Consider the following 26,566-nt stretch of genomic DNA (forward strand, 5'->3'; position numbering starts at 1 on the left):
TTCCTCAAGAGCTCCATCCTTTCTCTTCGCGTCTCAGAAAACTTCTAACTCCAAAAGGACAAGAAATGAGCTTTTCTCAACACACAACTTGGTTTGCTAAAAAGTATTTTTTTTCCCCTAGCAGCCCTTTCTCCTGGCCTGTCTCTAAGTGGCCAAGAAATTCCCCTTCTAAGATGTCCACAGAGGGGGAGAACTGAGATGAGACCACACAGCTTACATTTAGTTGATCTCGCGTCGCAGCGTTTGGCTTGAGATCGTGATCGGACGGCCCACTCCGTAAACTTCGAGCCAGTTTGTGGTGTTTGCTTTCTACTAAGTTTTCCTGTAAGGGGGAAAGAATTTGAAGGAGTGTCAGCAGCTATCCTGAAATGCAAATACTAATAATACTAATAATAATAGGTAAAGGTAGTCCCCTGGGCAAGCACCGGTCGTTTCCGACTATGGCGTGACGTTGCTTTCGCAACATTTTCACAGCAGACTTTTTACGGGCTGGTTTGCCATTGCCTTCCCAGTCATCTACACTTTCCCCCCAGCAAACTGGGTACTCGTTTTACCGACCTCGGAAGGACGGAAGGCTGAGTCAACCTGGAGCCGGCTACTTGAACTCAGCTTCCGCCAGGATTGAACTCAGGTTGTGAGCAGGGAGCTCAGACTGCAGTACTGCAGCTTTACCGCTCTGCGCCACGGGGCTCTTAATAATAAACACAAATGCAAACTCAAGGTGATGTAAGCTTGGGATAGATTCTGCCTGCTCTAGTTTCCGGAAAGGCTGATGAAGTTGTTACAGCACACAACATTGAGGCGCCCCTATATGACTATCAGATTCCAGGACAGATACTGCAGATGGGGATGGGGAGAGATGGACAGCCTCACGTCATCCATGTTATGGCCTATGTAGAGCAAAATGGTTGGGTCCAAAACGGAGGAATTTAGTGTCTGCTGATAGAACTGAGGCCACATTATTAAAGGAGGAAGATTCGAGGATCACTTCAGTTGTGGCTAAAGTCTTCTTGGTGGCGACAACACAAAAGGAAAAGATGGGGTTGTTGTTTTTTTAAGGGGGGAATGATAGAGTTAAAAAAGGAACTGATTTCAAATTTAGAAATAAAGTACGGTTTAAAATATAAATACATATATATAACCATGAGGAGGAAGGCAGAAGGAGGAGGAAGAGAAGGAGGAGGAGGAAGAGGAGAAGGAGGAGATGAAGGAGGAGGAGAAGAAGGAGAAGGAGGAAGAGGAGAAGGAGAAGGGGGAGAAGAAGAAGGAGGAGGAGAAGAAGGAGGAGGAGTAAGAGGAGAAGGAGGAGAAGGAGGAGGAGAAGGAGAAGAAGGAGGAGAAGGAGAAGGAGGAGGAGGAGAAGAAGAAGAAGAAGGAGAAGAAGAAGGAGGAGAAGAAGAAGGAGGAGAAGGAGGAGGAGGAGAAGAAGAAGAAGGAGAAGAAGAAGGAGGAGGAGAAAAAGGAGAAGGAGGAGGAGGAGGAGGAGAAGGAGGAGAAGAAGGAGGAGGAGAAGGAGGAGAAGAAGGAGGAGGAGAAGGAGGAGGAGGAGAAGAAGAAGAAGAAGATGACGATGACACATTTTCAGACACCCCCCACCCTCAGGGCTTTTTGTAGCAGGAACTCCTTTGCATATTAAGCCACACACCCCTGATGCAGCCAATCCTCCAAGAGCTTGCAGGGCTCTTAGTACAGGGCCTACTGTAAGCTCCAGGAGGATTGGCTACAAAAAAGCCACGGCGATGACGACGACAACCACCACCACCATAATGAAAAATTAATTTAGTATGGCCTGCCTTGAGACCTTAGGTCAAATAAATCAACCTGTAAAGGAAGACAGAGGAATTATTTAGCGTTCTTATTTCTACATTTTTTTCCAAAAGCCCCCCATACCCCTCCGCCCTCCTGCTCCCCTCCCAGCAGTGCCACACAGATCATATCTTACCATAGACATCTGGGGATCAGGAACTTTAACAATCTCCGAGCTGGTTAAAATTGGAGAGGACTCATCACCATCCTAGATGAAAAAGTAGTGCAAAGAGGCGCATGAAACCGCTCATCTTGTCAAACGACAGGCAGGCCTGCCAAGTCTACTTAACGCACAAGAGTTGCAAGACAAGGATTCTCCATATGCTCCCCAGAGAGTGCTGCGTTCAGGAACACAAAATCTGTTATCCATCTCTGACCGAAGGGAAGTGAGACTGTGTTCTGCACGAGCTAGGGCCTTCTCGGTGGCAGCACCAGAAATATGGAACGCCCTCCCAGCGGCCATAAAGGCCCTGCGGGATCTTGCCCGATTCCGCAGGACCCGTAAAACGGAATTCTTCTGACAGGCCTTTAATATCTAACGGGAGAGGACTGCTGCTCTCCACTGCTGAGCGACATCACTCATGAGGCACTAGATCCACCACAAGAAAGGAAGTCATGGTCCCGCTTATACTGCACCATGAAATGGATTTTAATCGTTAATTATTACCATTTACTGCCTTAAATTGTAATTTTAAATTCTGTGTTGATTGACTGTTAGCTGCCCTAAGTCCGCTTGCAGAGAGGGCAGGATAGAGAAAGAAAGAAAGAAAGAAAGAAAGAAAGAAAGAAAGAAAGAAAGAAAGAAAGAAAGAAAGAAAGAAAGAAAGAAAGAAAGAAAGAAAGAAAGAAAGAAAGAAAGAAAGAAAGAAAGAAAGAAAGAAAGAAGCCACCTCTGGGTTGGGTAATTCCTGGAGATTTGTGGCGAGGGTTAGGGAGGGGAGGGACCTCAGCAGAATATAATGTCCAGATGTCCATCCTCCAGAGCAGCCATTTTCTCTAGGCAGATGGATCTCTAACGTCTGGAGATTGGTTGTCATGCCAGGAGATCTCCAGGCCCTACTTGGAGGTCAGTTGTCGTAGGTAAAACTGAAAACTAAACCACCGAGGCTCATCGCCCTTCTAACATGATCAGCCAATACTCCCGTGGGATGGAAATGAGGAAAGGTGCAAATTTAACTTGGGGTTCTTTAGCTTGGAGAAATGTCAACTGCGGGGTGACATGATAGAATTTTACAAGATTATGCATGGGATGGAGAAAGTAGAGAAAGAAGTTCTTTTCTCCCTTTCTCACAATATAAGAACTCGTGGGCATTCAACGAAATTGCTAAGTAGTTACGTTAAAACGAATAAAAAGGAAGTCCTTCTTTGCCAAAAGGGTGATGAACACGTGGAATACATTGCCACAGGAGGTGGTGGTGGCTACAAGCATAGACAGCTTCAAGATGGGATTGGATAAACATCTGGAGCAGAGGTCCATCAGGGGCTATTAACCACAGCTTATCGTTGGAACCTCTCTGTCTGGGGCAAGTGATGCTCTATATTCTTAGTGCTTGGGAGGGACAACAGTGGGACGGTTTCTAGTGTTCTTGCCCCACTGATGGATCTCCTAATCGCACTTAGGTTTTCTGGCCACTGTGTGACACAGAGTGTTGGACTGGATGGGTCATTGGCCCAATCCAACATGGCTTCTCTTATGTTCTTATGTGACACAGAGTGTTGGACTGGATGGGTCATTGGCCTGATCCAGCATGGCTTCTCTTATGTTCTTATGTGACACACAGTGTTGGACTGGATGGGCCATTGGCCTGATCCAACATGGCTTCTCTTATTTAACATAGAGTGTTGGACTGGATGGGCCATTGGCCTGATCCAACAGGGCTTCTCTTATGTTCTTATGTGACACAGAGTGTTGGACTGGATGGGCCACTGGCCTGATCCAACAGGGCTTCTCTTATGTTCTTATGTGACACAGAGTGTTGGACTGGATGGGCCATTGGCCTGATCCAACAGGGCTTCTCTTATGTTCTTATGTGACACAGAGTGTTGGACTGGATGGGCCACTGGCCTGATCCAACAGGGCTTCTCTTATGTTCTTATGTGACACAGAGTGTTGGACTGGATGGGCCATTGGCCTGATCCAACAGGGCTTCTCTTATGTTCTTATGTGACACAGAGTGTTGGACTGGATGGGCCACTGGCCTGATCCAACAGGGCTTCTCTTATGTTCTTATGTGACACAGAGTGTTGGACTGGATGGGTCATTGGCCCAATCCAACATGGCTTCTCTTACATTCTCGTCTCTTATGTTACGGGCAGGAGTAGGCATTCCCAAAAGTGGGCTGGGTTTGCCCACAGCAAAGGCAGGCACTGTATGTGCCCACTGACACATTTCCTTGCTATAGAAAGTGGGTGGGCCTCTTCGCCAGCAGGGCTTCTGATTTGCTGTGCAGTTTTTTACCAACATTACTCATGCAGCATCTGCGACCCCACCGCAAGGATCTTCCATAGCAAGCTGTGGCAGTCATTGTATGGCAGGCTCCGTCTCCTGAGGAAGCCATTTTGTGCATGCTGTGTCAAAATTCCAGAGGTGTCTGCAGGCTCAGAAAGATTCTGGAAATACGAATGTTTTATGGCAGGGGTGGCCAAACTGCAGCTCGGGAGCCACAAGTGGCTCTTTCACACATATTGTGTGGCTCTTGAAGCCCCCACCACTGCGTGGAGAAGGCATTTGTTCTTTAAATCATTTCTCTAAGCCAAGCCAGACAGCAGCTTAGAGAATGGATTTAAAGGTGCTTTCTTTCCACCTCTCTGTCCACCCTCCCCTATCTATTTGCCTTCCTTCCCTCCCTCCCTGGTTCTGATTATGAGAGCCAGTTTGGTGTAGCGGTTAAGTGTGCGGACTCTTTATCTGGGAGAACCGGGTTCAATCCCCCACTCCCTCACTTGCACCTGCTGGGATGGCCTTGGGTCAGCCGTAGTTTTCACAGTTGTCTTTGAAAGGGCAGTTGCCTGTGAAAGCTCTCTCAACCCTACCCTACCTCACAGGGTGTCTGTTGTGGGGTGGGGAAGGTAGAGGAGATTGTGACCGCTCTGAGACTTAGATTCAGAGTATAGGGTAGGCTATACATTCAATATCATCTCTCTCCCTCCCCCCCTTCCTTCTTTCCTTCTCTCCCTCCCTCCCTTCCCTCCCCCTCCCTTCTCTCCCTCCCTCCCTCCTTCCTTCTCTCCCGCCCTCCCTCCCTTCCCTCCTTCCTTCTCTCCTTCACTCCCTCCTTCCTCCCTTCCCTCCTCCTTCCTTCCTTCCTTCCCTCCCTCCTTCCTTCCTTCTCTCCCTCCCTCCCTTCATCCTTCCTTCCTTCTCTCCCTCCTTCTTCCCTCCCTCCTTCCCTTCTCTCCCTCCCTCCCTCCTTCCTTCCTCCTCCCTTCCTTCTTCCCTCCTTCCTTCCTTCTCTCCTTCCCTCCTTCCTTCCTTCCTCCCTCCCTTCTCTCCCTCCCTCCTTTCCTCCTTCCTTCCTTCCTTCTCTCCCTCCCTCCCTCCTTCCTTCTCTCCCTCCCTCCTTCCTTCTTCCTCCCTCCCCTCCCTCTCTTCCTTCCTTCCCTCCCTCCTTCCTTCTCTCCCTCCCTCCCTCCTTCCTCCCAACATCTGATGTTCATGCCTTGTGGCTCACAGATGTCTAATATTTATTCTATGTGGCTCTTACATGAAGGAAGTTTGGCCACCCCTGTTTTAGGATGTTGTTTTTTTCCAGGCAGGGGGCAGGGAAAGCAAACCACGAAGAAGTTGTTTCTGAAGACTCCTTAAATCACTTGCACTTCTTAAAACTCTGCTGCCTTGAAGAGCGTTACAGGAATAACCGGAACCTGTAACCACGCTGAAGCTCGATTGAACAACTGGCATGCAGGCAAGGGTGTCTGCCACCCGGCATCTGACTGCTGCCCTCCCGGAAGATAACAGCCCGTCTCATCTGGGTAGGAGGACATGTTCAAAATGATATATACGCATAGCACTTGGGGAGCACATGCTTCAAAGGAAGCTGCCCCACCTCCTCGCAAGACACCTACCTTCTCGTAATACACGATTGCATATTCTTTGTCGTCGTATTCGCACAGCGAAATTCGATCATCAGATACATGAAATTGGAACTGCGCTTCTCGCTCTAGATTGAAACAAAAAGGAGAAGGAAAGAGATTATCGGCGAGGACAACTGTCACTTCATTTCTGTCTTTAAAGTATTAATATGTCATTTCCCCACCCAAATAGGGTCCCCCAGGTAGGACTGCCAGCCAGTTTGGCGTAGCGGTTAAGTGTGAGGACTCTTATCTGGGAGAACCGGGTTTGATTCCCCACTCCTCCACTTGCACCTGCTGGAATGGCCTTGGGTCAGCCATAGCTCTGGCAGAGGTTGTCCTTGAAAGGGCAGCTGCTGTGAGAGCCCCTCAGCCCCACCCACCTCACAGGGTGTCTGTTGTGGGGGAGGAAGGCAAAGGAGATTGTGAGCCGCTCTGAGACTCTTCGGAGTGGAGGGCGGGATATAAATCCAATATCTTCATCTACCTCACAGGGTGTCTATTGTGGGGGAGGGAAGGTAAAGGAGATTGTGAGCCGCTCTGAGACTCTTCAGAGTAGAGGGCGGGATATAAATCCAATATCTTCATCTACCTCACAGGGTGTCTGTTGTGGGGGAGGAAGGGAAAGGAGATTGTGAGCCGCTCTGAGACTCTTCGGAGTGGAGGGCGGGATATAAATCCAATATCTTCATCTACCTCACAGGGTGTCTGTTGTGGGGGAGGAAGGGAAAGGAGATTGTGAGCCGCTCTGAGACTCTTCAGAGTAGAGGGCGGGATATAAATCCAATATCTTCATCTACCTCACAGGGTGTCTGTTGTGGGGGAGGAAGGGAAAGGAGATTGTGAGCCGCTCTGAGACTCTTCGGAGTGGAGGGCGGGATATAAATCGAATATCTTCATCTACCTCACAGGGTGTCTGTTGTGGGGGAGGGAAGGTAAAGGAGATTGTGAGCCGCTCTGAGACTCTTCGGAGTGGAGGGCGGGATATAAATCCAATATCTTCATCTACCTCACAGGGTGTCTGTTGTGGGGGAGGGAAGGTAAAGGAGATTGTGAGCCGCTCTGAGACTCTTCGGAGTGGAGAGCGGGATATAAATCCAATATCTTCATCTACCTCACAGGGTGTCTGTTGTGGGGGAGGGAAGGTAAAGGAGATTGTGAGCTGCTCTGAGACTCTTCGGAGTGGAGGGCGGGATATAAATCCAATATCTTCATCTACCTCACAGGGTGTCTGTTGTGGGGGAGGAAGGGAAAGCAGATTGTGAGCCACTCTGAGATTGAGGGTGAAAGGTGGAATATAAATCCAATGTCTTCAATGTCTTCTTCAGGTGGGCTCTTAGTACAGGGCCTATTGTAAGCTCCAGAAGGATTGGCCACATCAAGAGTATGTGGCCTAATATGCAAAGGAGTTTCTGCTACAAAAAAACCCCCCAAGTTCAATAATCAGGTGGGCAAGATATATTCCAGAGAAGAGCAACAATCCCTCCAATAAGTTTCAAGCCCACACACCATCTGGAAGTCTACCAGCTCAGAGCATTTCAGCTGTTCTCAGGGGAAAGAGAGAAAAAACGGCAGGCTGGTGACCGCTCCAAGGCTCCTGAATCAGCCAGGTCTTGAAATGCATTAAGAGCTGAATGCCTTCCATGACCTACCTCATTGATCATCTCGATTTCTCGAAAGGTCAGTCTGTCCAGCCAGTCCACCTTCACCATGTGACCCTGCCGGTGAGACTTGGTGAGCTGCCACAGAGGAAATACACAGACGTATTATTCAAATGGCTGCCGCTAAAGAGGAGGGAAAAATCAATCTTGTGTCTCGTCGTGTTGGAGACAGCGGTGCGAAAACAATATCTATGATTCTACACGATGTACATTTCACACACACAGCAAAAATGAAGCTATGTAGAATGGCCACCATGTACAAAAGATTTTACCTCATAATTGTCTTTGTGGGAGAGGCTGAGGGACAGAAAATGTGTTCCAAAGGGCTTTATCAAGTCAAAAATGAGCAGCTTTTCTCCTACAAATTATGACCAGAGACCTGTTCAGTGCAATCCTAACCACGTTTAACCTAGAAGCGCCACTGGTTGGAAAGGAAACGGCTCCCCAATAAGTCTACTCAGCAATGTTCAATTGTTGAGATCGAACACAATGGGGCAAATATGACTCACTTGAGCTAGATTATACCTAGGGTTGCCAAGTCTGACTCAAGAAATATCTGGGTTCTTTGGGGGCGGAGCCGGGAGGAAGGGCGTGACGAGCACGACTGAACTCCAAAGGGAGTTCTGGCCATCACATCTAAAGGGACCACATTCTTTTTAAATGCTTTCCCTTCACTGGAAATAATGAAGAATGGGGAACCTTCTTTTGAGGTTCATAGAATTGGACCTCCTGGTTCAACCTTTTTGGAACTTGGGGGGGGGGGTGTTTTGAGGTGAGGCACCAGATGCTCTGCTGAAAATTTGGTGACTCTACCTCAAACAAAACAGCCTCCCTGAGTCCCAGATGCCCACATCATTTCTCCATTATACCCTATGGGAATCTGTCTCCATAGGGTAAAATTGAGTGCCTAGCAGAAGCCCCCCCCCCCGCCTTTCTGATGACCCTCCAAACTGGGGAATCCCCTGCCCCAACTGGGGACAACCCAATGATTCTGTTTTAGCTTTGAGCGTTAAAGTCTGTGTAAGAAATCATTGAAATCGGGTGCCATTTTAACAGCCCGATTAACTGAAGAAGACCAGTACTGAAACGCCTTGAAATCTAAAGGAGACGTCTTATGAAGGCCATAAGGATTTCCTGGACCCTCCAGTTGAAAGAATTTCACAATAAGTTACGGACTGCATTATGAACTTTGCTTACTGGAGGAACGATTTCTGAAAATTCCTCTGTTGGAGGAAGGATTTCTGAAAATCCCTCTATTGTAAAGTATTGGAACTAACTGTTGTTTGTAATAATTTGTAACTTTTCTGGAGGGAAGAAACTGGAAATTGACGTTGCTATTTGTATACACTGGTTTAAAGTTGCACATAGGATAAATTGTATATAAGGATTGAAGTATACTCATTGTTTTTTTCAGTGCTATTCTATCCGCCCAACTGGAGACTGGCAATCCTAAACAAAACACTTATTGCGGAAAGCAAGCCAGGTGGGCAGTGGTATGAACCGTGCGATCAAAATTACTGAAACTGAGTTTGCATCGGTGTATGAACTGAACGTCTGGAAAAAGGAAACTTGTAACTAAGGTCCACCGTTATTCATTATCCTCCTCCCGGTGAACACATTTATCCATGGTTATCTATAGCTTTCCTACAAAGTATAATTCAGAACAAATCAGGTAAGAACGTAAGAAGAGTCTGCTGGATCACAACAGTGACTCTAGTCCAGCATCCTGTCTCACGCAGTGGCCAACCAGTTCCTTTGGACAGACAACAAAAGGGCACAGAGGGCTCCCGTTGATGTTCGATGCCTCTGCCCTACAGGGTTACCGTAAGTCAGTTACTGCTTGGCAGACAATAAAGAAAGAATGGAAGGATTTCCCAGAATTCCCTGACACGCTCTCATTACCGTCAATGGGAACAGAGAATCCAAGATTCATCCGCATTGCCTAGAAAACACAGATTCATTCTAGAGAGCAGGGACACTGGGACAGTGATATAGGGTGCAAATGCCATGCACAGTTCAGGGGGTGCGAACTGGAGAGATCTGTGCTCACGTAATTGGAAAATATATTTAGCATGTTGTTTACCCATTCTGCGCATGCCTGCAGAACCACTCCAGGAAGGGTCTCGGAACAAGTGTTTCTATGGAAACATGCATCGCACAAATCCAAGCTCAAAAGACCCCTTTCAAAGGACTGACAAAGCCTCACGTTGAAGTCATCTGTGCGATCCGGAACTGGCATGCATCACACTTTGAGTTTAAAGTTTCAGTTAGTGCTATTAAGAGGGAACAAACTCAATTCAAAGGGAGCAACGCACAAAAGCCAACACTTCATCAAAGCCTCCAAGATTTCCAGGGTCATAACTATACCCACCAGGATCTTCAGACATGTAAGACTTCCCCCTCCCCAGCAGGGGTCATGGCTCAGCGGTAGAGCACCTGCTTTGGACGCGGAAGGTCCCAGGTTCAATCCCCGGCATCTCCAGTTAGAAGGACCAGGCAGGAGGTGATATGAAAGACCTCAGTGGCTCATCACTAGCGTGTCTGCTTGGCATGCAGAAGGTCCCAGGTTCAATCCCCAGCATCTCCAGTTAGAAGGACCAGGCAGGAGGTGATATGAAAGACCTCAGTGGCTCATCACTAGAGCATCTGTTTGGCATGCAGACGGTCCCAGGTTCAATCCCCGGTATCTCCCGTTAAAAGGATCAGGTAGGAGGTAATATGGTAGACCTCAGACCAATGGTGGTGGGAGGCTCTGCGGCTCAGTGGCAGGCCAACTGCTTTGCATGCAGAAGGTCCCAGGTTCAATCCCCAGAATCTCCAGCTGAAAGGTATCTCGTAGTAGGGGATGTGAAAGACTTAAGCCTGAGACCCTGGAGAGCCACTGCCAGTCTGAGTGGACAATATTGGCCCTGATAGGTCAATGGTCTGATTCCATATAAGGCAGCTTCAGGTACATGGCCAAATCAATCATTCTGTGGTGCTTCAAAAAGGTAAAGGTAGTTCTCTGTGAAAGCACCGAGTTGTTACCAACCCACAGGGTGACGCCGCATCATGTTTTCTTGGCAGACTTTTTGTTATGGGGCAATTTGCCATTGCCTTCCCCTATCATCTACACTTTACCCCCAGCAAGCAAGGTACTCATTTTACCAACCATGGGAGGACAGAAGGCTGAGTCAACCTTGAGCCGGCTACCTGAGCCCAACTTCTGCCGGGATCATGCTCAGGTCATGAGCGAAGCTTGGACTGCAGCTTTACCATTCTGGGCCATGGGGCTACTGTGGTGCTTCAACCCTCTCCCCTTAAAAATTGACACTATTTAGAACTTCCTGACAGTTAGAACGGTTCCTCAGTGGAACAGGCTTCTTCGGGAGGTGGTGGGCTCTCCTTCCTTGGAGGTTTTTAAACAGAGGCTAGAGGGCCATCTGACAGCAATGAAGATCCTGTGAATTTAGGGGGAGGTGTTTGTGAGTTTCCTGCATTGTGCAGGGGGTTGGACTAGATGACCCTGGAGGTCCCTTCCAATTCCATGATTCTATGAACTTCCTGATGGTTAGAGCGGTTCCTCAGTGGAAAAGGCTTCCTCAGGAGGTGGTGGGCTCTCTTTCCTTGGAGGTTTTTCAACAGAGGCTAGATGGCCATCTGACAGCAATGAAGATCCTGTGAATTTAGGGGGAGGTGTTTGTGAGTTTCCTGCATTGTGCAGGGGGTTGGACTAGATGACCCTGGAGGTCCCTTCCAACTCTACAATTCTATGAACTTCCTGATGGTTAAAGCGGTTCCTCAGGAGGTAGTGGGCTCTCCTTCCTTGGAGGTTTTTAAACAGAGGCTAACTGGCCATTTGACAGCAATGAAGATCCTGTGGATTTAGGGGGAGGTGTTTGTGAGTTTCCTGCATTGTGCAGGGGGTTGGACTAGATGACCCTGGAGGTCCCTTCCAGCTCTATAATTCTATGAACTTCCTGATGTTAGAGCCGTTCCTCAGTGGAACAGGCTTCCTCAGGAGGTGGTGGGCTCTCCTTCCTTGGAGGTTTTTAAGCAGAGGCTAGATGGCCATTTGACAGCAATGAAGATCCTGTGAATTTAGGGGGAGGTGTTTGTGTGTTTCCTGCATTGTGCAGGGATTGGACTAGATGACTCTGGAGTTCCCTTCCAACTCTACGATTCTATGTTTCTATGCCCCTCCCCCAATTAAAAAAACATGACTAAATTGGGGTCTTGCATGACCCAAGACCCTATTAGTAAAATGCTTTACAAGCATAAGAAAGTTAAGAGGCATAAACAGAAGGCAGGCACATCAGGCTATATCGCTGCCCACAGATTCAATACAGAAGCGTTCTGATTATCAGAGGTTAGTTGCCCACAGGTCACAAACATGCGCTCTGTCAATGGCGGATGCTGGCAGGCCACATCTCCTCACTACTTACTTCTTCCAAGTGCTCCTTGTCAGAGGCCTACATCGAAGAGACCCGTTTATTAGTCACACACGCTCGTGAGGAACCGCTTCCAGACTACTAAACAAAATCTAACCTTTCCCCTCCTCAGAAATTTTACATGGACCTAATCGGTCGAAGATAGAGAAGGCTGTGCCTTAATGGTAGAGCATCTGCTCAGCGTACGGAAGATCCCAGGTTCAATACCTGGTTTCTCCAGTTAAAAGGATCAGGTAGCAGGTGAGGTAAGAACAGAAGAGAAGCCATGTTGGATCAGGCCAATGGCCCATCCAGTCCAACATTCTGTGTCACACAGTGGCCAAAAAGAACCAGGTGCCATCAGGAGGTCAAACAGTGGGGCCAGGACACTAGAAGCCCTCCCAGTGTGCCCCCCCCCCGCAAGCACCAAGAATACAGAGCATCATTGCCCCAGACAGAGTGTTCCAACGATAAGCTGTGGCTAATAGCCACTGATGGACCTCTGCTCCATATGCTTATCCAATCCCATCTTGAAGCTGGCTATGCTTGGCAGTGAATTCCATGTGTTAATCACCCATTGGGTGAAGAAGGACTTCCTTTTATTATACAATCATAGGATCATTGGAAGTTCTAAACCGACTGCTCAGCGTCTCTCAGGCTGAGGCGTTTCACCTCAGCAATGAAGTCCTTTCCGGTGATCCTATGATTGTATGTAGTCTGGTGATGTTGTATTTCCAGGAAATCTCCAGTCCCCACCTGGAGATTGACAACCCTAAGTACAACCAGGGGAACAATGTGGGGATCACAAGGTGAGGGGAGAAAAAAAAAATGTAGCTTATGTACTTATCAGAAGAGGGGTTTTTTTACAGGAAGTGACAAAGGGTAGCTCTAGGAATTGCAGAAGCTATAGTTTCCAGCAATTCCCAGAGCTAACCCAGCAGTTAGATCCAAGAATCCCTGGAAACTTTACGGTAGAATGACAGCGTTTCCACCCACTCTTAGAGCTGCTTTATGTCACTTCTTGTTAGAACTTTCAGTAAGGACACATGGTAGTATTTTTTAAAAAATTGCTCCTGCCACCACAGGCCACAGTGCATGCGAGCGGGGATCAGTTCAACGCCAGAAGGCAGTTTCCGATTTGCGTCCTTCGCTTGAAACCAACTTCAGTATTTCTTGCAGACTTCACTTGAGGAAGACTGCGCTGACCCCTTTCGGAGAATCCGAAACTCACACTGAAAAAGGGGGATTTATTCCCAAGGGCCATCAAACTGCGCACTCCTAAAAAGTGACAAATTGGGACCCGCGTTTCTGATAGTGCTTTATTTCATACAGAGCAGTGATGAAGGTCACAGAGAGATCTATTTAATAATGCCGTTCATGTCCACTTTAAAAAGAGTAAAAAGGGCGTGTGTTTGCTTTTAAAATACAATTCCTCTTTGTATTTACGAAAAGGCGTCGCTACAAGAGAAACGCTGCATTCGATACAGCGATGAATTAATATCCTATTAGGATTCAGCTTGAGACAGGTGTTAACTCAGGTATTAAAGCAGAAGTTTTACCCGAAAAGGTAAAGGTAGTCCCCTTTGCAAGCACCGAGTCGTTAGCAACGCATGGGGTGACATCACACCACAACATTTTCATGGCCGACTTTTTATGGAGTGGTTTGGCATTGCCTTCCCCAGTCATCTCCGCTTTATCCCCAGCAAGCTGGGTACTCATTTTACCGACCTCGGAAGGATGGAAGGATGAGTCAACCTTGAGCCAGCTACCTGAACCCAGCTTCCGCCGGGATCGAACTCAGGCCGTGAGCAGAGCTTGGACTGCGGTACTGCGGCTTACTGCGGCTTACCGCTCTGCGCCACGGGGCACAAAAAGTACTCAAATTGGGCATTTTGAAGTATCTCTCAGCAAACAAGAGACCTGACTACACCTCCGACCACCGCCTTCCTGTGGGTACATCATTACAGAGTTAGCGTTGTGACGTTATTGTAGGCCATGACGTCCACCCTTTTTCGTGAAATCTTTGGCCCAATATCTTGGACACTGCCCTCTTCAGGAACTAAACGGAAGCACAAGCAAAGTACAGTCCCTCCCCCCCAACCTTTATACCACTTCTCCCACCAATCTTGTGACAAAATTCAAGTTATAATCTCTGTGAGGACAGGAGAAGATATTGGATTTATATCCCGCCCTCCACTCCAAAGAGTCTGAGAGTGGCTCACAATTTCCTTTACCTTCCTCCCCCACAACAGACACCCTGTGAGGTGGGTGGGGCTGGAGAGGGCTCTCACAGCAGCTGCCCTTTCAAGGACAACCTCTGCCAGAGCTGTGGCTGACCCAAGGCCATGCCAGCAGGTGCAAGTGGAGGAGTGGGGAATCAAACCCGGTTCTCCCAGATAAGAGTCCGCACACTTAACCACTATACCAAACTGGCTTTCCAGACAGCACTAGAAGAAGGTGCAATGACAAATAAGAAGAATAGCAGATTTATACCCCACCCTTCTCTCTGAATCAGAGACTCAAAGCGGCTTACAATCTCCTGTATCTTCTCCCCCCACAACAGACACCCTATGAGGTGGGTGGGGCTGAGAGAGCTCTCACAAAAGCTGCCCTTTCGAGGACAACACCTAGGAGAGCTATGCTGACCCAAGGCTATTCCAGCAGGTGCAAGTCGAGGAGTGGGGAATCAAACCCAGTTCTCCCAGATAAGAATCCGCACACTTAACCACGACACCAGACTGGCAAAGGAGCCCTTTGGCCACCAGAGTGTGTTGCCAAACTCCAGGTAGTGGCTGGAGGCCTCCTGTCATTACAGCTAGGGTTGCCAGGTCAGACTCAAAATATATTTGGGGACTTTGGGGGTGGAGCTAGGAGCAAGGGTGCGGTAAGCATGACTGAACTCCAAAGGGAGTTTTGGACATCACATTTAAAGAGACCGCACCCCTTTTAAATGCCTTCCCTCCATTGGAAATAATGAAGGATAGAGGCACCTTCTTTGAGGGCTCATAGAATTGGATCCCCTGGTCCAATCCTCTTGAAACTTGGAGGGTGTTTTGAGAAGAGGCACTGGATGCTATGCTGCAAGTGTGGTGCCTCTACCTCAAAAAACAGCCCCCCCCAGGAGTCCCAGATACCTGCGGATCAATTCTCCATTATGCCCTATGGCAGTGCTCCCCAACTTTTTCAGCACCAGGGACCGGTTTTGTAGAAGACAATTTTTCCAGGGACCGGGGGTGGGGGGGTGGGGGTGCGATGGTTTTGGGATGATACAATTGCACACTTTATTTTTATTAGTCTGGCATGGTGGTTAAGTGTGCAGACTCTTATCTGGGAGAACCGGGTTTGATTCCCCGCTCCTCCACTTGCAGCTGCTGGAATAGCCTTGGGTCAGCCATAGCTCTTGTAGGAGTTCTCCTTGCCGTAGAAATTGTGTGAGGCGATGCCCATTAACGTAGCAGGACTGGGTCCCGTTTAGCGAACGATCGTTCCCAAAAAAATTGGAGAAGGTGGACACAGCAATTTGCGTTGTGAGTGACGACTGAGAAAGGCATGGCCAAAACCGGTCTCTATTTTCTTCTCCAACACTTCTTACAAGAAACTGAAGATTGGATCTCAAAGCATGCTTTGGAATACAGTGGACTTTTGTGGACTGGGACTTTAAGAATATGTTTGCATGGTTTGTGTATATGGAATGAGCAATTTATGAGCAATTGAATATACGGTGTTTGTTTGAGCTACCCAAACTCTGTTTTTGACACATCTATATCGAGTATCCTTCCCACCGTAGAATTTGTGTGAGGCGATGCCCATTAACGTAGCAGGACTGGGTCCCGTTTAGCGAACGATTGTTCCAAAAAAAAATTGGAGAAGGTGGACGCAGCAATTTACGTTGTGAGTGACGACTGAGAAAGGCGTGGCCGAAACCGGTCTCTATTTTCTTCTCCAACACTTCTTACAAGAAACTGAAAATCGCATCTCAAAGCATGCTTTGGAATACAGTGGACTTTTGTGGACTGGGACTTTAAGAATATGTTTGTATGGTTTGTGTATATGGAATGAGCAATTTATGAGCAATTGAATATACGGTGTTTGTTTGAGCTACCCAAACTCTGTTTTTGACACATCTATATCGAGTATCCTTCCCACCTGGGGATTCGCAAACCTAAGAGTATACATGGCATCAGACCACCAAAGCCAACGGGCCTGCAAAGTAACGACAGCTTAAAATTCAACCTTGAGGATGTCATCGCAATTTGCTGACTATAAATGTGGGGATTATAATGTGGGGTGGTTTTTTATTATTATTATTAGAATCCTACAGTAAGCAGGCCTTAAAGGCGATACCTTGCAGCTTCAACACACCTTCGTTTATGGCCACGATAAATCTCCAAAGGATGAAAGGGACAGATTTACAACCTCCGTTCCAGCTGTTCACTCCGACCTGCGCAAAACCAAGGACGGCCGCCTTGAAAGTTGCGACATTTGACATCCAATTTGCTTTAGAGAGATCAGACATTAAGCCCGTTGCCAAAAATGAATGGTATCAATAGGGTTTGCCAATCCCCAGGTGGGTAACGACTGAAACAAACTACTACGTTACTTATATATTGCAAATAATTGCTCCACAGATATTTCTTATACCCTATCCATGTATTCTTCACCAAAATTCTTACAAAATGTCCATGAATACAGCACAACAAAATACAAATTAATTTCCAATTGCTATAATGCCAAAATCCAACAGGTACAGCGTGTGCTACTTCTTGCTTGGGTAGCAGTCTGAAATCCAACAGATGCGGTGACATGTTGTGGAACCCGTGCGTAAGGCAAAAGCTCACATGACATGTTATGTCTCTTCGGTTTGCACGAACGGTTCTCCAAACTGAAGAGCCATAACATGTCATGTGAGCTTTTGCCTTAAGGCTTTTGCCTTAAGCACGAGTTCCAGAACATAAGAAAAGCGGCCAGTAGAAAGGTGAATGAAACACGGACTGAACCGAGGACCCGTGTCGCCGCACCGGTTGGATTTCAGACTGCTACCCAAGCAAGACGTAGCACACGCCGTACCTGTTGGATTCCGGACTGCTACCCAAGCAAGAAGTAGCACATCTATTGGTACTGCACAAGTCTATCGACGAAAGGATACAGACAGTGGATTTTGGTACCACCACAGCAATTGGAAATTTATTTGCATTTTGTCGTGCTGCATTCATGGACCTTTGTAAGGATTTTGGTGGAAGAATACACGAACAGGATATAAGAAATATCTGCAGAGCAATTATTTGCAATACATAAGTAACACAGTGGTTTTTTTCACTGGTTACTAATCAGTACACTTTGGTTTCTGGTTCTGCCTAATCCCCAGGTAGGGGCAGGGGGCCAATCCCCCAGTTTGGAGGCCCTTCCCCCACTTCAGGGTCAAATATTTGAAGGCGTTAATTAAGAAACAACAAAGGCTGCTGCATGTCTGAGCTGGATCTCGTCACATGATCAGCGGGGGCTCTCAAAGCTCCCCCCCCAAGGCTGGAGCAACCAGAGGAGAAAGCCCACTTTCCCCCTTTTTCCCAACCATCCCTGATAGTCAAATAAAGTCAGAGAGATGCACTCAGACAATTATGGTACTCCGGCAAGGCTCAAAAACAGGGCTGCGCCTACCTACAGAGCAAAAAAGTCACTAAGAAAGAATAGCTTTCATGAATCCAGGACTAGAATTTGCATTAGAAGGACGTAAGAGAAGCCACGTTGGATCAGGCCAGTGGCCCCTCCAGTTCAACACTCTGTGTCACATAAGAACATAAGAGAAGCCCTGTTGGATCAGGCCAGTGGCCCATCCAGTCCAACACTCTGTGTCACATAAGAACATAAGAGAAGCCCTGTTGGATCAGGCCAGCGGCCCATCCAGTCCAACACTCTGTGTCACATAAGAACATAAGAGAAGCCCTGTTGGATCAGGCCAATGGCCCATCCAGTTCAACACTCTCTGTCACACAGTGGCCAAAACCGAGGTGCCATCAGGAGGTCCACCAGCAGGGCCAGAACTTCAGGAGCCCTCCCACTATTGCCCCCCAAGCACCAAGAATACAGAGCATCACTTCCCCAGACAGAGTGTTCCATCTAGACATTGTGGCTAGTAGGCACTGATGGACCTCTGCTCTTAAGAGAAGCCATGCTGGATCAGGCCAATGGGTCCTTCCAGTCCAACACTCTGTGTCACACAGTGGCCAAAAACCAGGGGCCATCAGGAGGTTCACCATCAGGGCCAGAACTCCAGAAGCTCCCACTGTTGCACACACACGCCCCCCCCCTCCCCCGAAGCACCAACAATACAGAGGAACACTGCCCCATCCTTAGGGCTTTATTGTAGCAGGAACTCCTTTGCATATTAAGCCACACACCCCTGATGCAGCCAAACCTCCAAGAGATTACAGTTAGGCCCTAGTACTAAAAGCCCTGTAAGCTCTTGGAGGATCGGCTACACCAGGAGTGTGTGGCCTAATATGCAAAGGAGTTCCCGCTACAAAAAAAGCCCTGCCCATACTTTAGTTTCTCCTTCCAAGGACATCCGTTCCGACCCAAATCCAAAGACATTCATTCTGACCCAAATGCCACCCATCTCCACCCACTTTTCCAACCTCTTCCTGAAGATTCACAAAGCTAAACACACACCTCACCAGAGGTGCACCAGCAAGGTAGAACGCTGTGGACTAGAGCCACGAGCATCCTAAATGAAATTTGTCCTCACCTTGGCTAACCGACTCATTTGATCCTCTGAAAGGGTGCTGCTAGTCCTCCCGGGAGTCTTGGTGGGCTCCGAACCGTCAGCTTCCACGTTGGGCCAGACTTTCAAATCGTGCATCCCTTGCCGGAACATCCTACGGAAAAAGTGTGTCATGTGTTAACAACACTTTGCGAGCGCTCCAACTTAGGCAGACATAGCACCTGCTCACAGGACTTAAGGGGATGCTATTTCCCTCTCCCTGCCCTCAGACAAGACACGGTTCTTATTTTATCCTATTTACTTAGAACAGCGTCAAACGCTTTTGTTTGGGGAGGGACGGTGGCTCAGTGGCAGAGCATCTGCTTGGTAAGCAGAAATGCCTCAGGTTCAATTCCTGGCATCTCTGACTAAAAAGGTTCCAGGCAAATAGGCGTGAAAAACCTCAGCTGGAGACCCTTGGAGGGAGGGAGGGAGGGAGGGAGGGAAGAAGAAGAAGATATTGGATTTATATCCCGCCCTTCACTCCGAAGAGTCTCAGAGTGGCTCACAATCTCCTTTACCTTCCTCCCCCACAACAGACACCCTGTGAGGTGGGTGGGGCTAAGAGAGCTCTTACAGCAGCTGCCCTTTCAAGGACAACCTCTGCCAGGGCTATGGCTAACCCAAGGCCATTCCAGCAGGTGCAAGTGGAGGAGTGGGGAATCAAACCCGGTTCTCCCAGATAAGAGTCCACACACTTAACCACTACACCAAACTGTCTCCACCAAACCACTACACCAAACCACTACACCAAACTAGGGAGGGAGGGAGGGAGGGAGGGAGGGAGGGAGGGAGGGAGGGAGGGAAGGAAGGAAGGAAGGAAGGAAGGAAGGAAGGAAGGAAGGAAGGAAGGAAGGAAGGAAGGAAGGAAGGAAGGAAGGAAGGAAGGAAGGAAGGAAGGAAGGAAGGAAGGAAGGAAGGAAGGAAGGAAGGAACTACCTTTTGACCCTTACATTTATTCAGATAGAGCCAGTTCACATCCAGGTTGCAGTGAAAGAATCGAAAGAACCCTAATCTAAAGCGTACTTTCCCTATCGCAAATGGGCAGCTTGTCCAGCATCACGTGTGTGGGAGTATGAGGGCCCTGCATCTTCAGGAGAGACCTCCAGAGGTGTGTCCCTCCACGGAAGGCCATTCGAAGGGAGAGAGGACAGATATAGAGAGAAGGGATCAGAGAGCAGATCCCAGGTTAAGACAAAGAGGGGCATCCCATTCAAGGAGATAACACCTATGCGTCCTTGGAGTGATGCAGCTCCCAAAAGTATCCAGACATGCTGAGTCGCTTACTCCAGCCCTAGCTGGGTGTGAAAAAAGAAGGCAAAGTAGGTACCAGGCAGCCCACAAGAAAGGGAGCACATTCCAAAGGCAAGGTACCACCACAGAAAAGGCCCTGTTTACAAGCAGCAAAACACATACGTACCCGTATTTCCCAAACAGCGAGACCGTCGTTCCTCCAACAGGGACTGCTTTGCCGGGGCCGTAGACATCCCATATTGTAAGGGCCACTTGGGCGTTACGGGGCAAGTCTGGATACTTGACGGGCAGCTTTAACCATTCGTTCCAGCTGAGGAGAGAGACCATCCTTGTGAGTTTGAGGCTCAAGCGTATCTGGCTCCATATCCCTTTAGAGACAAAGGACGTCAACCCAAATTGCCTTTTGGTTTCTCCATCAATTTTATGATTGTAGATTGTTTCTGACCCAGTCTGTTTGTAGGGAGACACATGCAGTTGAACTACACTGAATCAGACCCAGGGCTCATTTTGAACAAGGTCCTTTGCATATTAAGCCACGCCCCCTGATGTAGCCAATCCTCCAAGAGCTTACAGGGCTCTTAGTGCAGGGCCCACTGTCAGCTCCAGGGGGATTGGCTACATCAGGAGGGTGTGGCCTCATATGCAAAGGAGGTCCTGCTAGAATTCCTTACAGGGTTCTTTGTACAGGGCCCACTGTAAGCTCCAGAAGGATTGGCTACATCAGGGGGTGTGGCCTAATACGCAAAGGAGGTCCTGCTAGAATTCCTTACAGGGCTCTTCTCACAGGGCCTGCTGTAAGCTCCAGAAGGAATGGCTACCATCAGGGGGTGTGGCCTAATATGCAAAGGAGCTCCTAGAATTCCACTCCTGGTTAGAAAGCATCTAATATTTTTTCCCAGTCTATTCATAAAAGTATTCCTCTCATCCCCTACGCTTGGGTTTCTCCTGTGTGTGTGTGTGTGTGTGTGCGCGCGCTTCTGCCTCCTGTGGCGGTCATTTTGTGGTTGTGTCCACCATCTTGCGTCAAAATCCCAAAGGTATCCAAAGACTTAAAAAAAAAAAAGTTTGGGAGCCGAGTTTGAGGGCTTGACTCGGAAGACACGAGTTCAGATCTTCACTTGCCCATGAACCTCACTGACCTTGGTTGGCCAGGATGAAAGGGAGAGGAAGAGAAATACGCGTGCCACTTTGAGCTCCTCTGAGACACAGCAAAGGAAATATGTCTCAAGGGAAATTACCCAGGGGTAATGAAGGTAGATCAAGACAGGAAGCTGTATTAGCCTGTTTATAGAAATAGAAAAGCGCCCAGGAGACCGTTGCCAATCCCCAGGCGGTAGCAGGGGATCCCCCAGCTTGGAGGCCCTCCCCCCGGGTCATCAGAAAGGGGGGGGAATGTCTGCTGGGCACTCCATTATTCCCCATGGAGACCAATTCCCATAGGGCACAATGGAGAATTGATCTGCGGGTATCTGGGGCTCAGAGAAGGGTGTGTGTTTGTTTATTTTTTTAGATAGAGACATCAAATTTTCAGCATAGCATTCAGTACCTCTCCCCAAAATACCCTCCGAGTTTCAAAAAGAAAGGACTAAAAGAAGGTGTTCCTATCTTTCATTATTTCCAGTGGAGGGAAGACATTTAAAAGGTGTGCAGTCCCTTTAAATGTGATGGCCAGAACTCCCTTTGGAGTTCAATGATGCTTGCCACACGCTATCTCCTGGCTCCACCCCCAAAGTCCACAGATATTTCTTGAATTGGACTTGGTAACCCTAGTCCACGAGTCCATTAAAGACTAACAAAATTTGTGGCAGGGGAAGAGCTTTTGTGAGTCAAGAACATAAGAGAAGCCATGCTGGATCAGGCCAACGTCCATCCAGTCCAACACTAGAATCATAGAGTTGGAAGGGACCTCCAGGGTCATCTAGTCCAACTCCCTGCACAATGCAGGAAACCCACAAATACCTACCCCAAATTCGCAGGATCTTCATCACTGTCAGATGGCCATCTAGCCTCTGTTTAAAAACCTCCAAGGAAGGAGAGCCCACCACCTCCCGAGGAAGCCTGTTCCACTGAGGAATCGCTCTAACGGTCAGGAAGTTCTTCCTAATGTTGAGCCGGAAACTGTTTTGATTTAATTTCAACCCACTGGTTCTGGTCATATCTTCTGGGCCACAGAAAACAATTCCACACCATCTTCTAGATGACAGCCCTTCACGTACCTGAAGATGGTGATCATATCACCTCTCAGCCACCTCCTCTCCAGGCTAAACATGCCCAGCTCCTTCAATCTTTCCTCACAGGACTTGGTCTCCAGACCACTCTGTGTCACTCAGTGGCCAAAAAACCCAAGTGCCATCAGGAGGTCCACCAGTGGGGCCAGGAAACTAAAAGCTCTCCCACTGTTCCCCCCCAAACACCAAGAATACAGAGCATCACTGCCCCAGACAGAGAGTTCCAACAATAAGCTATGGCTAATAGCCCCTGATGGACCTCTACTCCATAAGCTTTTCCAATTTCCTCTTGAAGCTGGCTATGCTTGTAGCCGCCACCCCCTCCTGTGGCAGTGAATTCCACGTGATAATCACCCTTTGGGTGAAGAAGGGCTTCCTTTTATCCGTTCTAACCCGACTGCTCAGCAATTTCACTCAATGTTCACGAGTTCTCGCATTGTGAGAAAGGGAGAAAAGTCCTTCTTTCTCTACCTTCTCTATCTCATGCATTCAGAGGAAGGAAGTAGTAGCTCACAATAGCTCCTCCCCTGTCACCAATTTCATTGGTATTTGAGGTGCTCTTGGATTCTTAAAGCTCTTTTCAGGTAGAATGAAAACAGCACGGCACTCAAGCGTCCAAAACAGAGGAAGGAGACTCACTTCCACCTGGTGCTAAATGCTTTGTAGGAGGTCCGCACTGGAAGAGCCAGAGGTTTCCCTTCCGCAAAGACCTGGCAAGTCACGTACAGGTCCGAACAGGTCTCCTGGTACGGCCCCGAGAACCGCAGCATCGGGTTTTCCAGAACCGCCTTGTAGCTCTTCTGCTCTCTCTTCCCCTCCAGACTCCCTCTTAAGAAACAAAAGTTGAAAACAAGATCATAACATTTTGACACATATCCAGAACCGAACAAATCCTTCCATTGAAAATGGAGGGTGCTGTTATTATTATCGAACAGGTGTCTTTGTCACAAACAGCACACTTTGGTCCAACTACAAATGGAAGATCGGACGACTGAATGCTGCTTTGTGAGGGTGTTGTTGCTATTGTTTTTACATGAGAAAAGAAGAGAAGCCATTTTGGATCAGGCCAATGACCCATCCAGTCCAATCCTCTGTGTCACACAGTGGCCAAAACTCAGGTGCTATCAGGAGGTCCATCAGTGGGGCCAGGACACTAGATGCCCTCCCACTGTTGCCCCCCCCCCAAGCACCAAGAATACAGAGCATCACTGCCCCAGACAGAGAGTTCCAACAATACACTGTGGCTAATAGCCATTGATGGGGTCCTGGTAGATAACTCACTGAAAATGTCAAGACAGTGTGCGATTGCAATAAGAAAGGCCAACGCCATGCTGGGAATTATTAGGAAGGGAATTGAAAACAAATCAGCCAGTATCATAATGCCCCTGTATAAATCGACGGTGCGGTCTCATTTGGAATACTGTTTACAATTCTGGTCACCGCACCTCTAAAAGGATATTATAGCATTGGAAAAAGTCCAGAAAAGGGCAACTAGAATGATTAAAGTTTTGGAACACTTTCCCTATGAAGAAAGGTTAAAACGCTTGGGGCTCTTTAGCTTGGAGAAACATCGACTGCGGGGTGACATGATAGAGGTTTACAAGATTATGCATGGAATGGAGAAAGTAGAGAAAGAAGTACTTTTCTCCCTTTTTCACAATACAAGAACTCGTGGGCATTCAATGAAATTGCTGCGCAGTCAGGTTAAAACAGATAAAAGGAGGGAGGGGGGGGTGAAATATCATATAGTTTAGTATAAGAAAAAGATAATTAAATATTGTAACCATGTGTTATTAATAAATTGTTAAAACACAAAACAGATAAAAGGAAGTACTTCTTCACCCTTCTTGTATTATGAGAAACCCAATAATGTGGATTACAAAATTGTCTAAGAAGTTGAGAAGATGGAGATTGAATAAAGATTTACTACAAAATAAAGAAATAGTGACAGCTCTAGAAAATGAAACTAAAGCTTTCTTCCAAATAAACGATAAAGAGGATATAGAATTTCAGACGGTCTGGGATGCTTATAAAGCAGTAATGAGAGGAATATTGATTACATTGGATAACAAAGATAATAGGGTATAAGAAAACCAGATGTTGGACATTCAAAATGAAATAAAGAAAAAAGAAGGGAAACTGAGAAAATGGCCAGGGAAAAAGAAAATTATAAGGGAGATTACAATATTACAAACGCAAATGAGACATTTGTTAAATAAAGAACTGGAATGGAATCTGAAAAGATTGCAGCAGAAATCTTTCAAGGGAGCAAACAAACCCGGAAAATATTTGGCCTGGCAACTGAAGAAAAAGAGAGAAAGTAAAATTATTAATAGAATTGTGGTGGATGGAAGAGAGGTGGTAGATCAAGAAGGAATAAAAAGAGAATTCTTTAAGTATTATGCCAAGTTATTTAAAGGTGTTAAAATAAAGAAAGAAAAGATGGATGAGTACTTACAAAAGATAAAAATAGCACCCTTAGCAGAAAATATGCAAAAAGTTTTGAACCATCCAATTGAAAAAAATAGAAATTGAAGCAGGAATTAATGCAATGAAAAATGGAAAAGTACCTGGGCCAGATGGATATACAGCTAAATTTTTTAAAACCCTCAAAGAGGAGTTAATCCCAAAACTTCAGAAATTGATGAATATGATAAGAACAAAAGGGAAAATACCAAATACGTGGAAGAAAGCTGTTATTTCGTTGATTCCAAAGGAAGATAGAGATGTTACGAACGTAAAAAATTATAGACCAATTTCATTATTAAATAATGACTATAAAATATATACAAGAATCTTGGCAGAACGATTTAAACAATATTTGATAAATGTTATAAAGGGTTTCTCAAAGCGGGGTTTCTTCCCAAAAGGCAAATAAGAGACAATATCAGAACTGTTGTAAATATTGTAGAATATTATGAAAGACACCCAGAAAAGGAAGTAGCATTATTCTTTGCGGACGCAGAGAAAGCATTTGACAATTTAAATTGGGATTTAATGTTTGCAGTAATGGAGAAAATGGAGCTGAGAGAAAGCTTTATAAGAATGATAAAAGCAATATATACTGAACAACGTGCAAGGCTATTTATAAATGCAGATCTTACAGAAGACATGATAATTAGTAAAGGTACAAGACAAGGTTGTCCGCTTTCCCCACTGTTGTTTATAATGACTCTTGAAAAATTATTGATGCAAATTCAAGAAGATCAAGAAATAGAAGGATTAAAAGTAAAAGGATTTACTTACAAATACAGAGCATTTGCAGATGATATAATGTTTATAAATGAAAAGCCCATACAAGTCACACCTTTGTTGTTAGCCAAAATACAAGAATATGGGGAGTTGGCGGGACTTTGTATTAATAAAGAAAAATCAAAACTTCTATGTAAAAATATGCAAATAAATAAGCAACAAGAATTGCAAAGACTAACGGGCAGTGAAGTTACCTCCAAGGTAAAATATTTGGGTGTGGCGATAACAATGAAGAATATTGATTTGTTCAAAAATAATTATGAGAAGCTATGGTGTAAAATGGATGAAGATATATTAAAGTGGAATAAACTTAATTTGTCACTATTGGGTAGAATAGCCGCAATTAAAATGAATTTTCTACCAAGAATAATGTATTTGTTTCAAACTATTCCGATTGTGAAAGACAGTAAACAATTTAATAGGTGGCAAAGAAAAATTTCAGAGTTTGTGTGGGCGGGGAAGAAACCAAGAATTAAAATGAAAATTTTAACAGATGCAAAAGAGAGAGGCGGATTTCAATTACCAGACTTAAAATTATATCATGAAGCAGTTTGCTTAGTATGGATAAAAGAATGGATAATGCTGTTAAACAAAAAACTCTTAACGTTGGAAGGTCATGGAAATAAATTTGGCTGGCATGCTTATATGTATTATGGGGGGGGAAAGATAGACGGCTTTTTCTCTCACCATTATATAAGAAACAGCTTGCTAAATACATGGATGAAATATAAGAAATATGGAGATGAGAGAAAACCGTTATGGATAGTGCCAGCCGAAGTCATAAAAACAACAGCTGAGACGGGTGAAGAAAAGTGGTTGTCATTTATAATCAACTATTAAAAATACAAAGTGGCAAAATAGAATTGAAAACTGCTGAAAAGCTGAATAATTAATATGATTGGTTTCAAATGCAACAAATAAAGAGCTTGGTGGAGAATGACATTAAAACTGAAGGAATAAGAAAAGAGCAAACAGAAATGGAAAAAGTTCTGCTTGGAGACAACGAAAAATTAATTTCAAAATTATATAAATTACTTTTAAAATGATCTACGGAAGATGAAGTAATAAAATCTCAAATGATTAAGTGGGCAATTAATGTAAATAAGGAAATTCAGATGGAAACTTGGG

General features: G+C 46.4%; 1 protein-coding gene across 1 annotated transcript in view; it reads right to left on the bottom strand.

The window, feature by feature from the left end:
* The window catches only part of LOC132570176 (phosphatidylinositol 3-kinase catalytic subunit type 3-like), a 181,059-nt gene that overhangs the window by 91,576 nt on the left and 62,917 nt on the right, over positions 1 to 26,566 (bottom strand). The window contains exons 7-8 of the mRNA XM_060236610.1: positions 1,943 to 2,014; positions 218 to 322 (exon numbers count right to left, since the gene is read on the bottom strand). Of these exons, the coding sequence (XP_060092593.1) occupies positions 218 to 322; positions 1,943 to 2,014 (177 nt within the window). The remainder of the gene's footprint in view (positions 1 to 217; positions 323 to 1,942; positions 2,015 to 26,566) is intronic.

The sequence above is a fragment of the Heteronotia binoei genome, chromosome 4, assembly GCF_032191835.1.
Source record: "Heteronotia binoei isolate CCM8104 ecotype False Entrance Well chromosome 4, APGP_CSIRO_Hbin_v1, whole genome shotgun sequence".
Taxonomy (NCBI): Eukaryota; Metazoa; Chordata; class Lepidosauria; order Squamata; family Gekkonidae; genus Heteronotia; species Heteronotia binoei.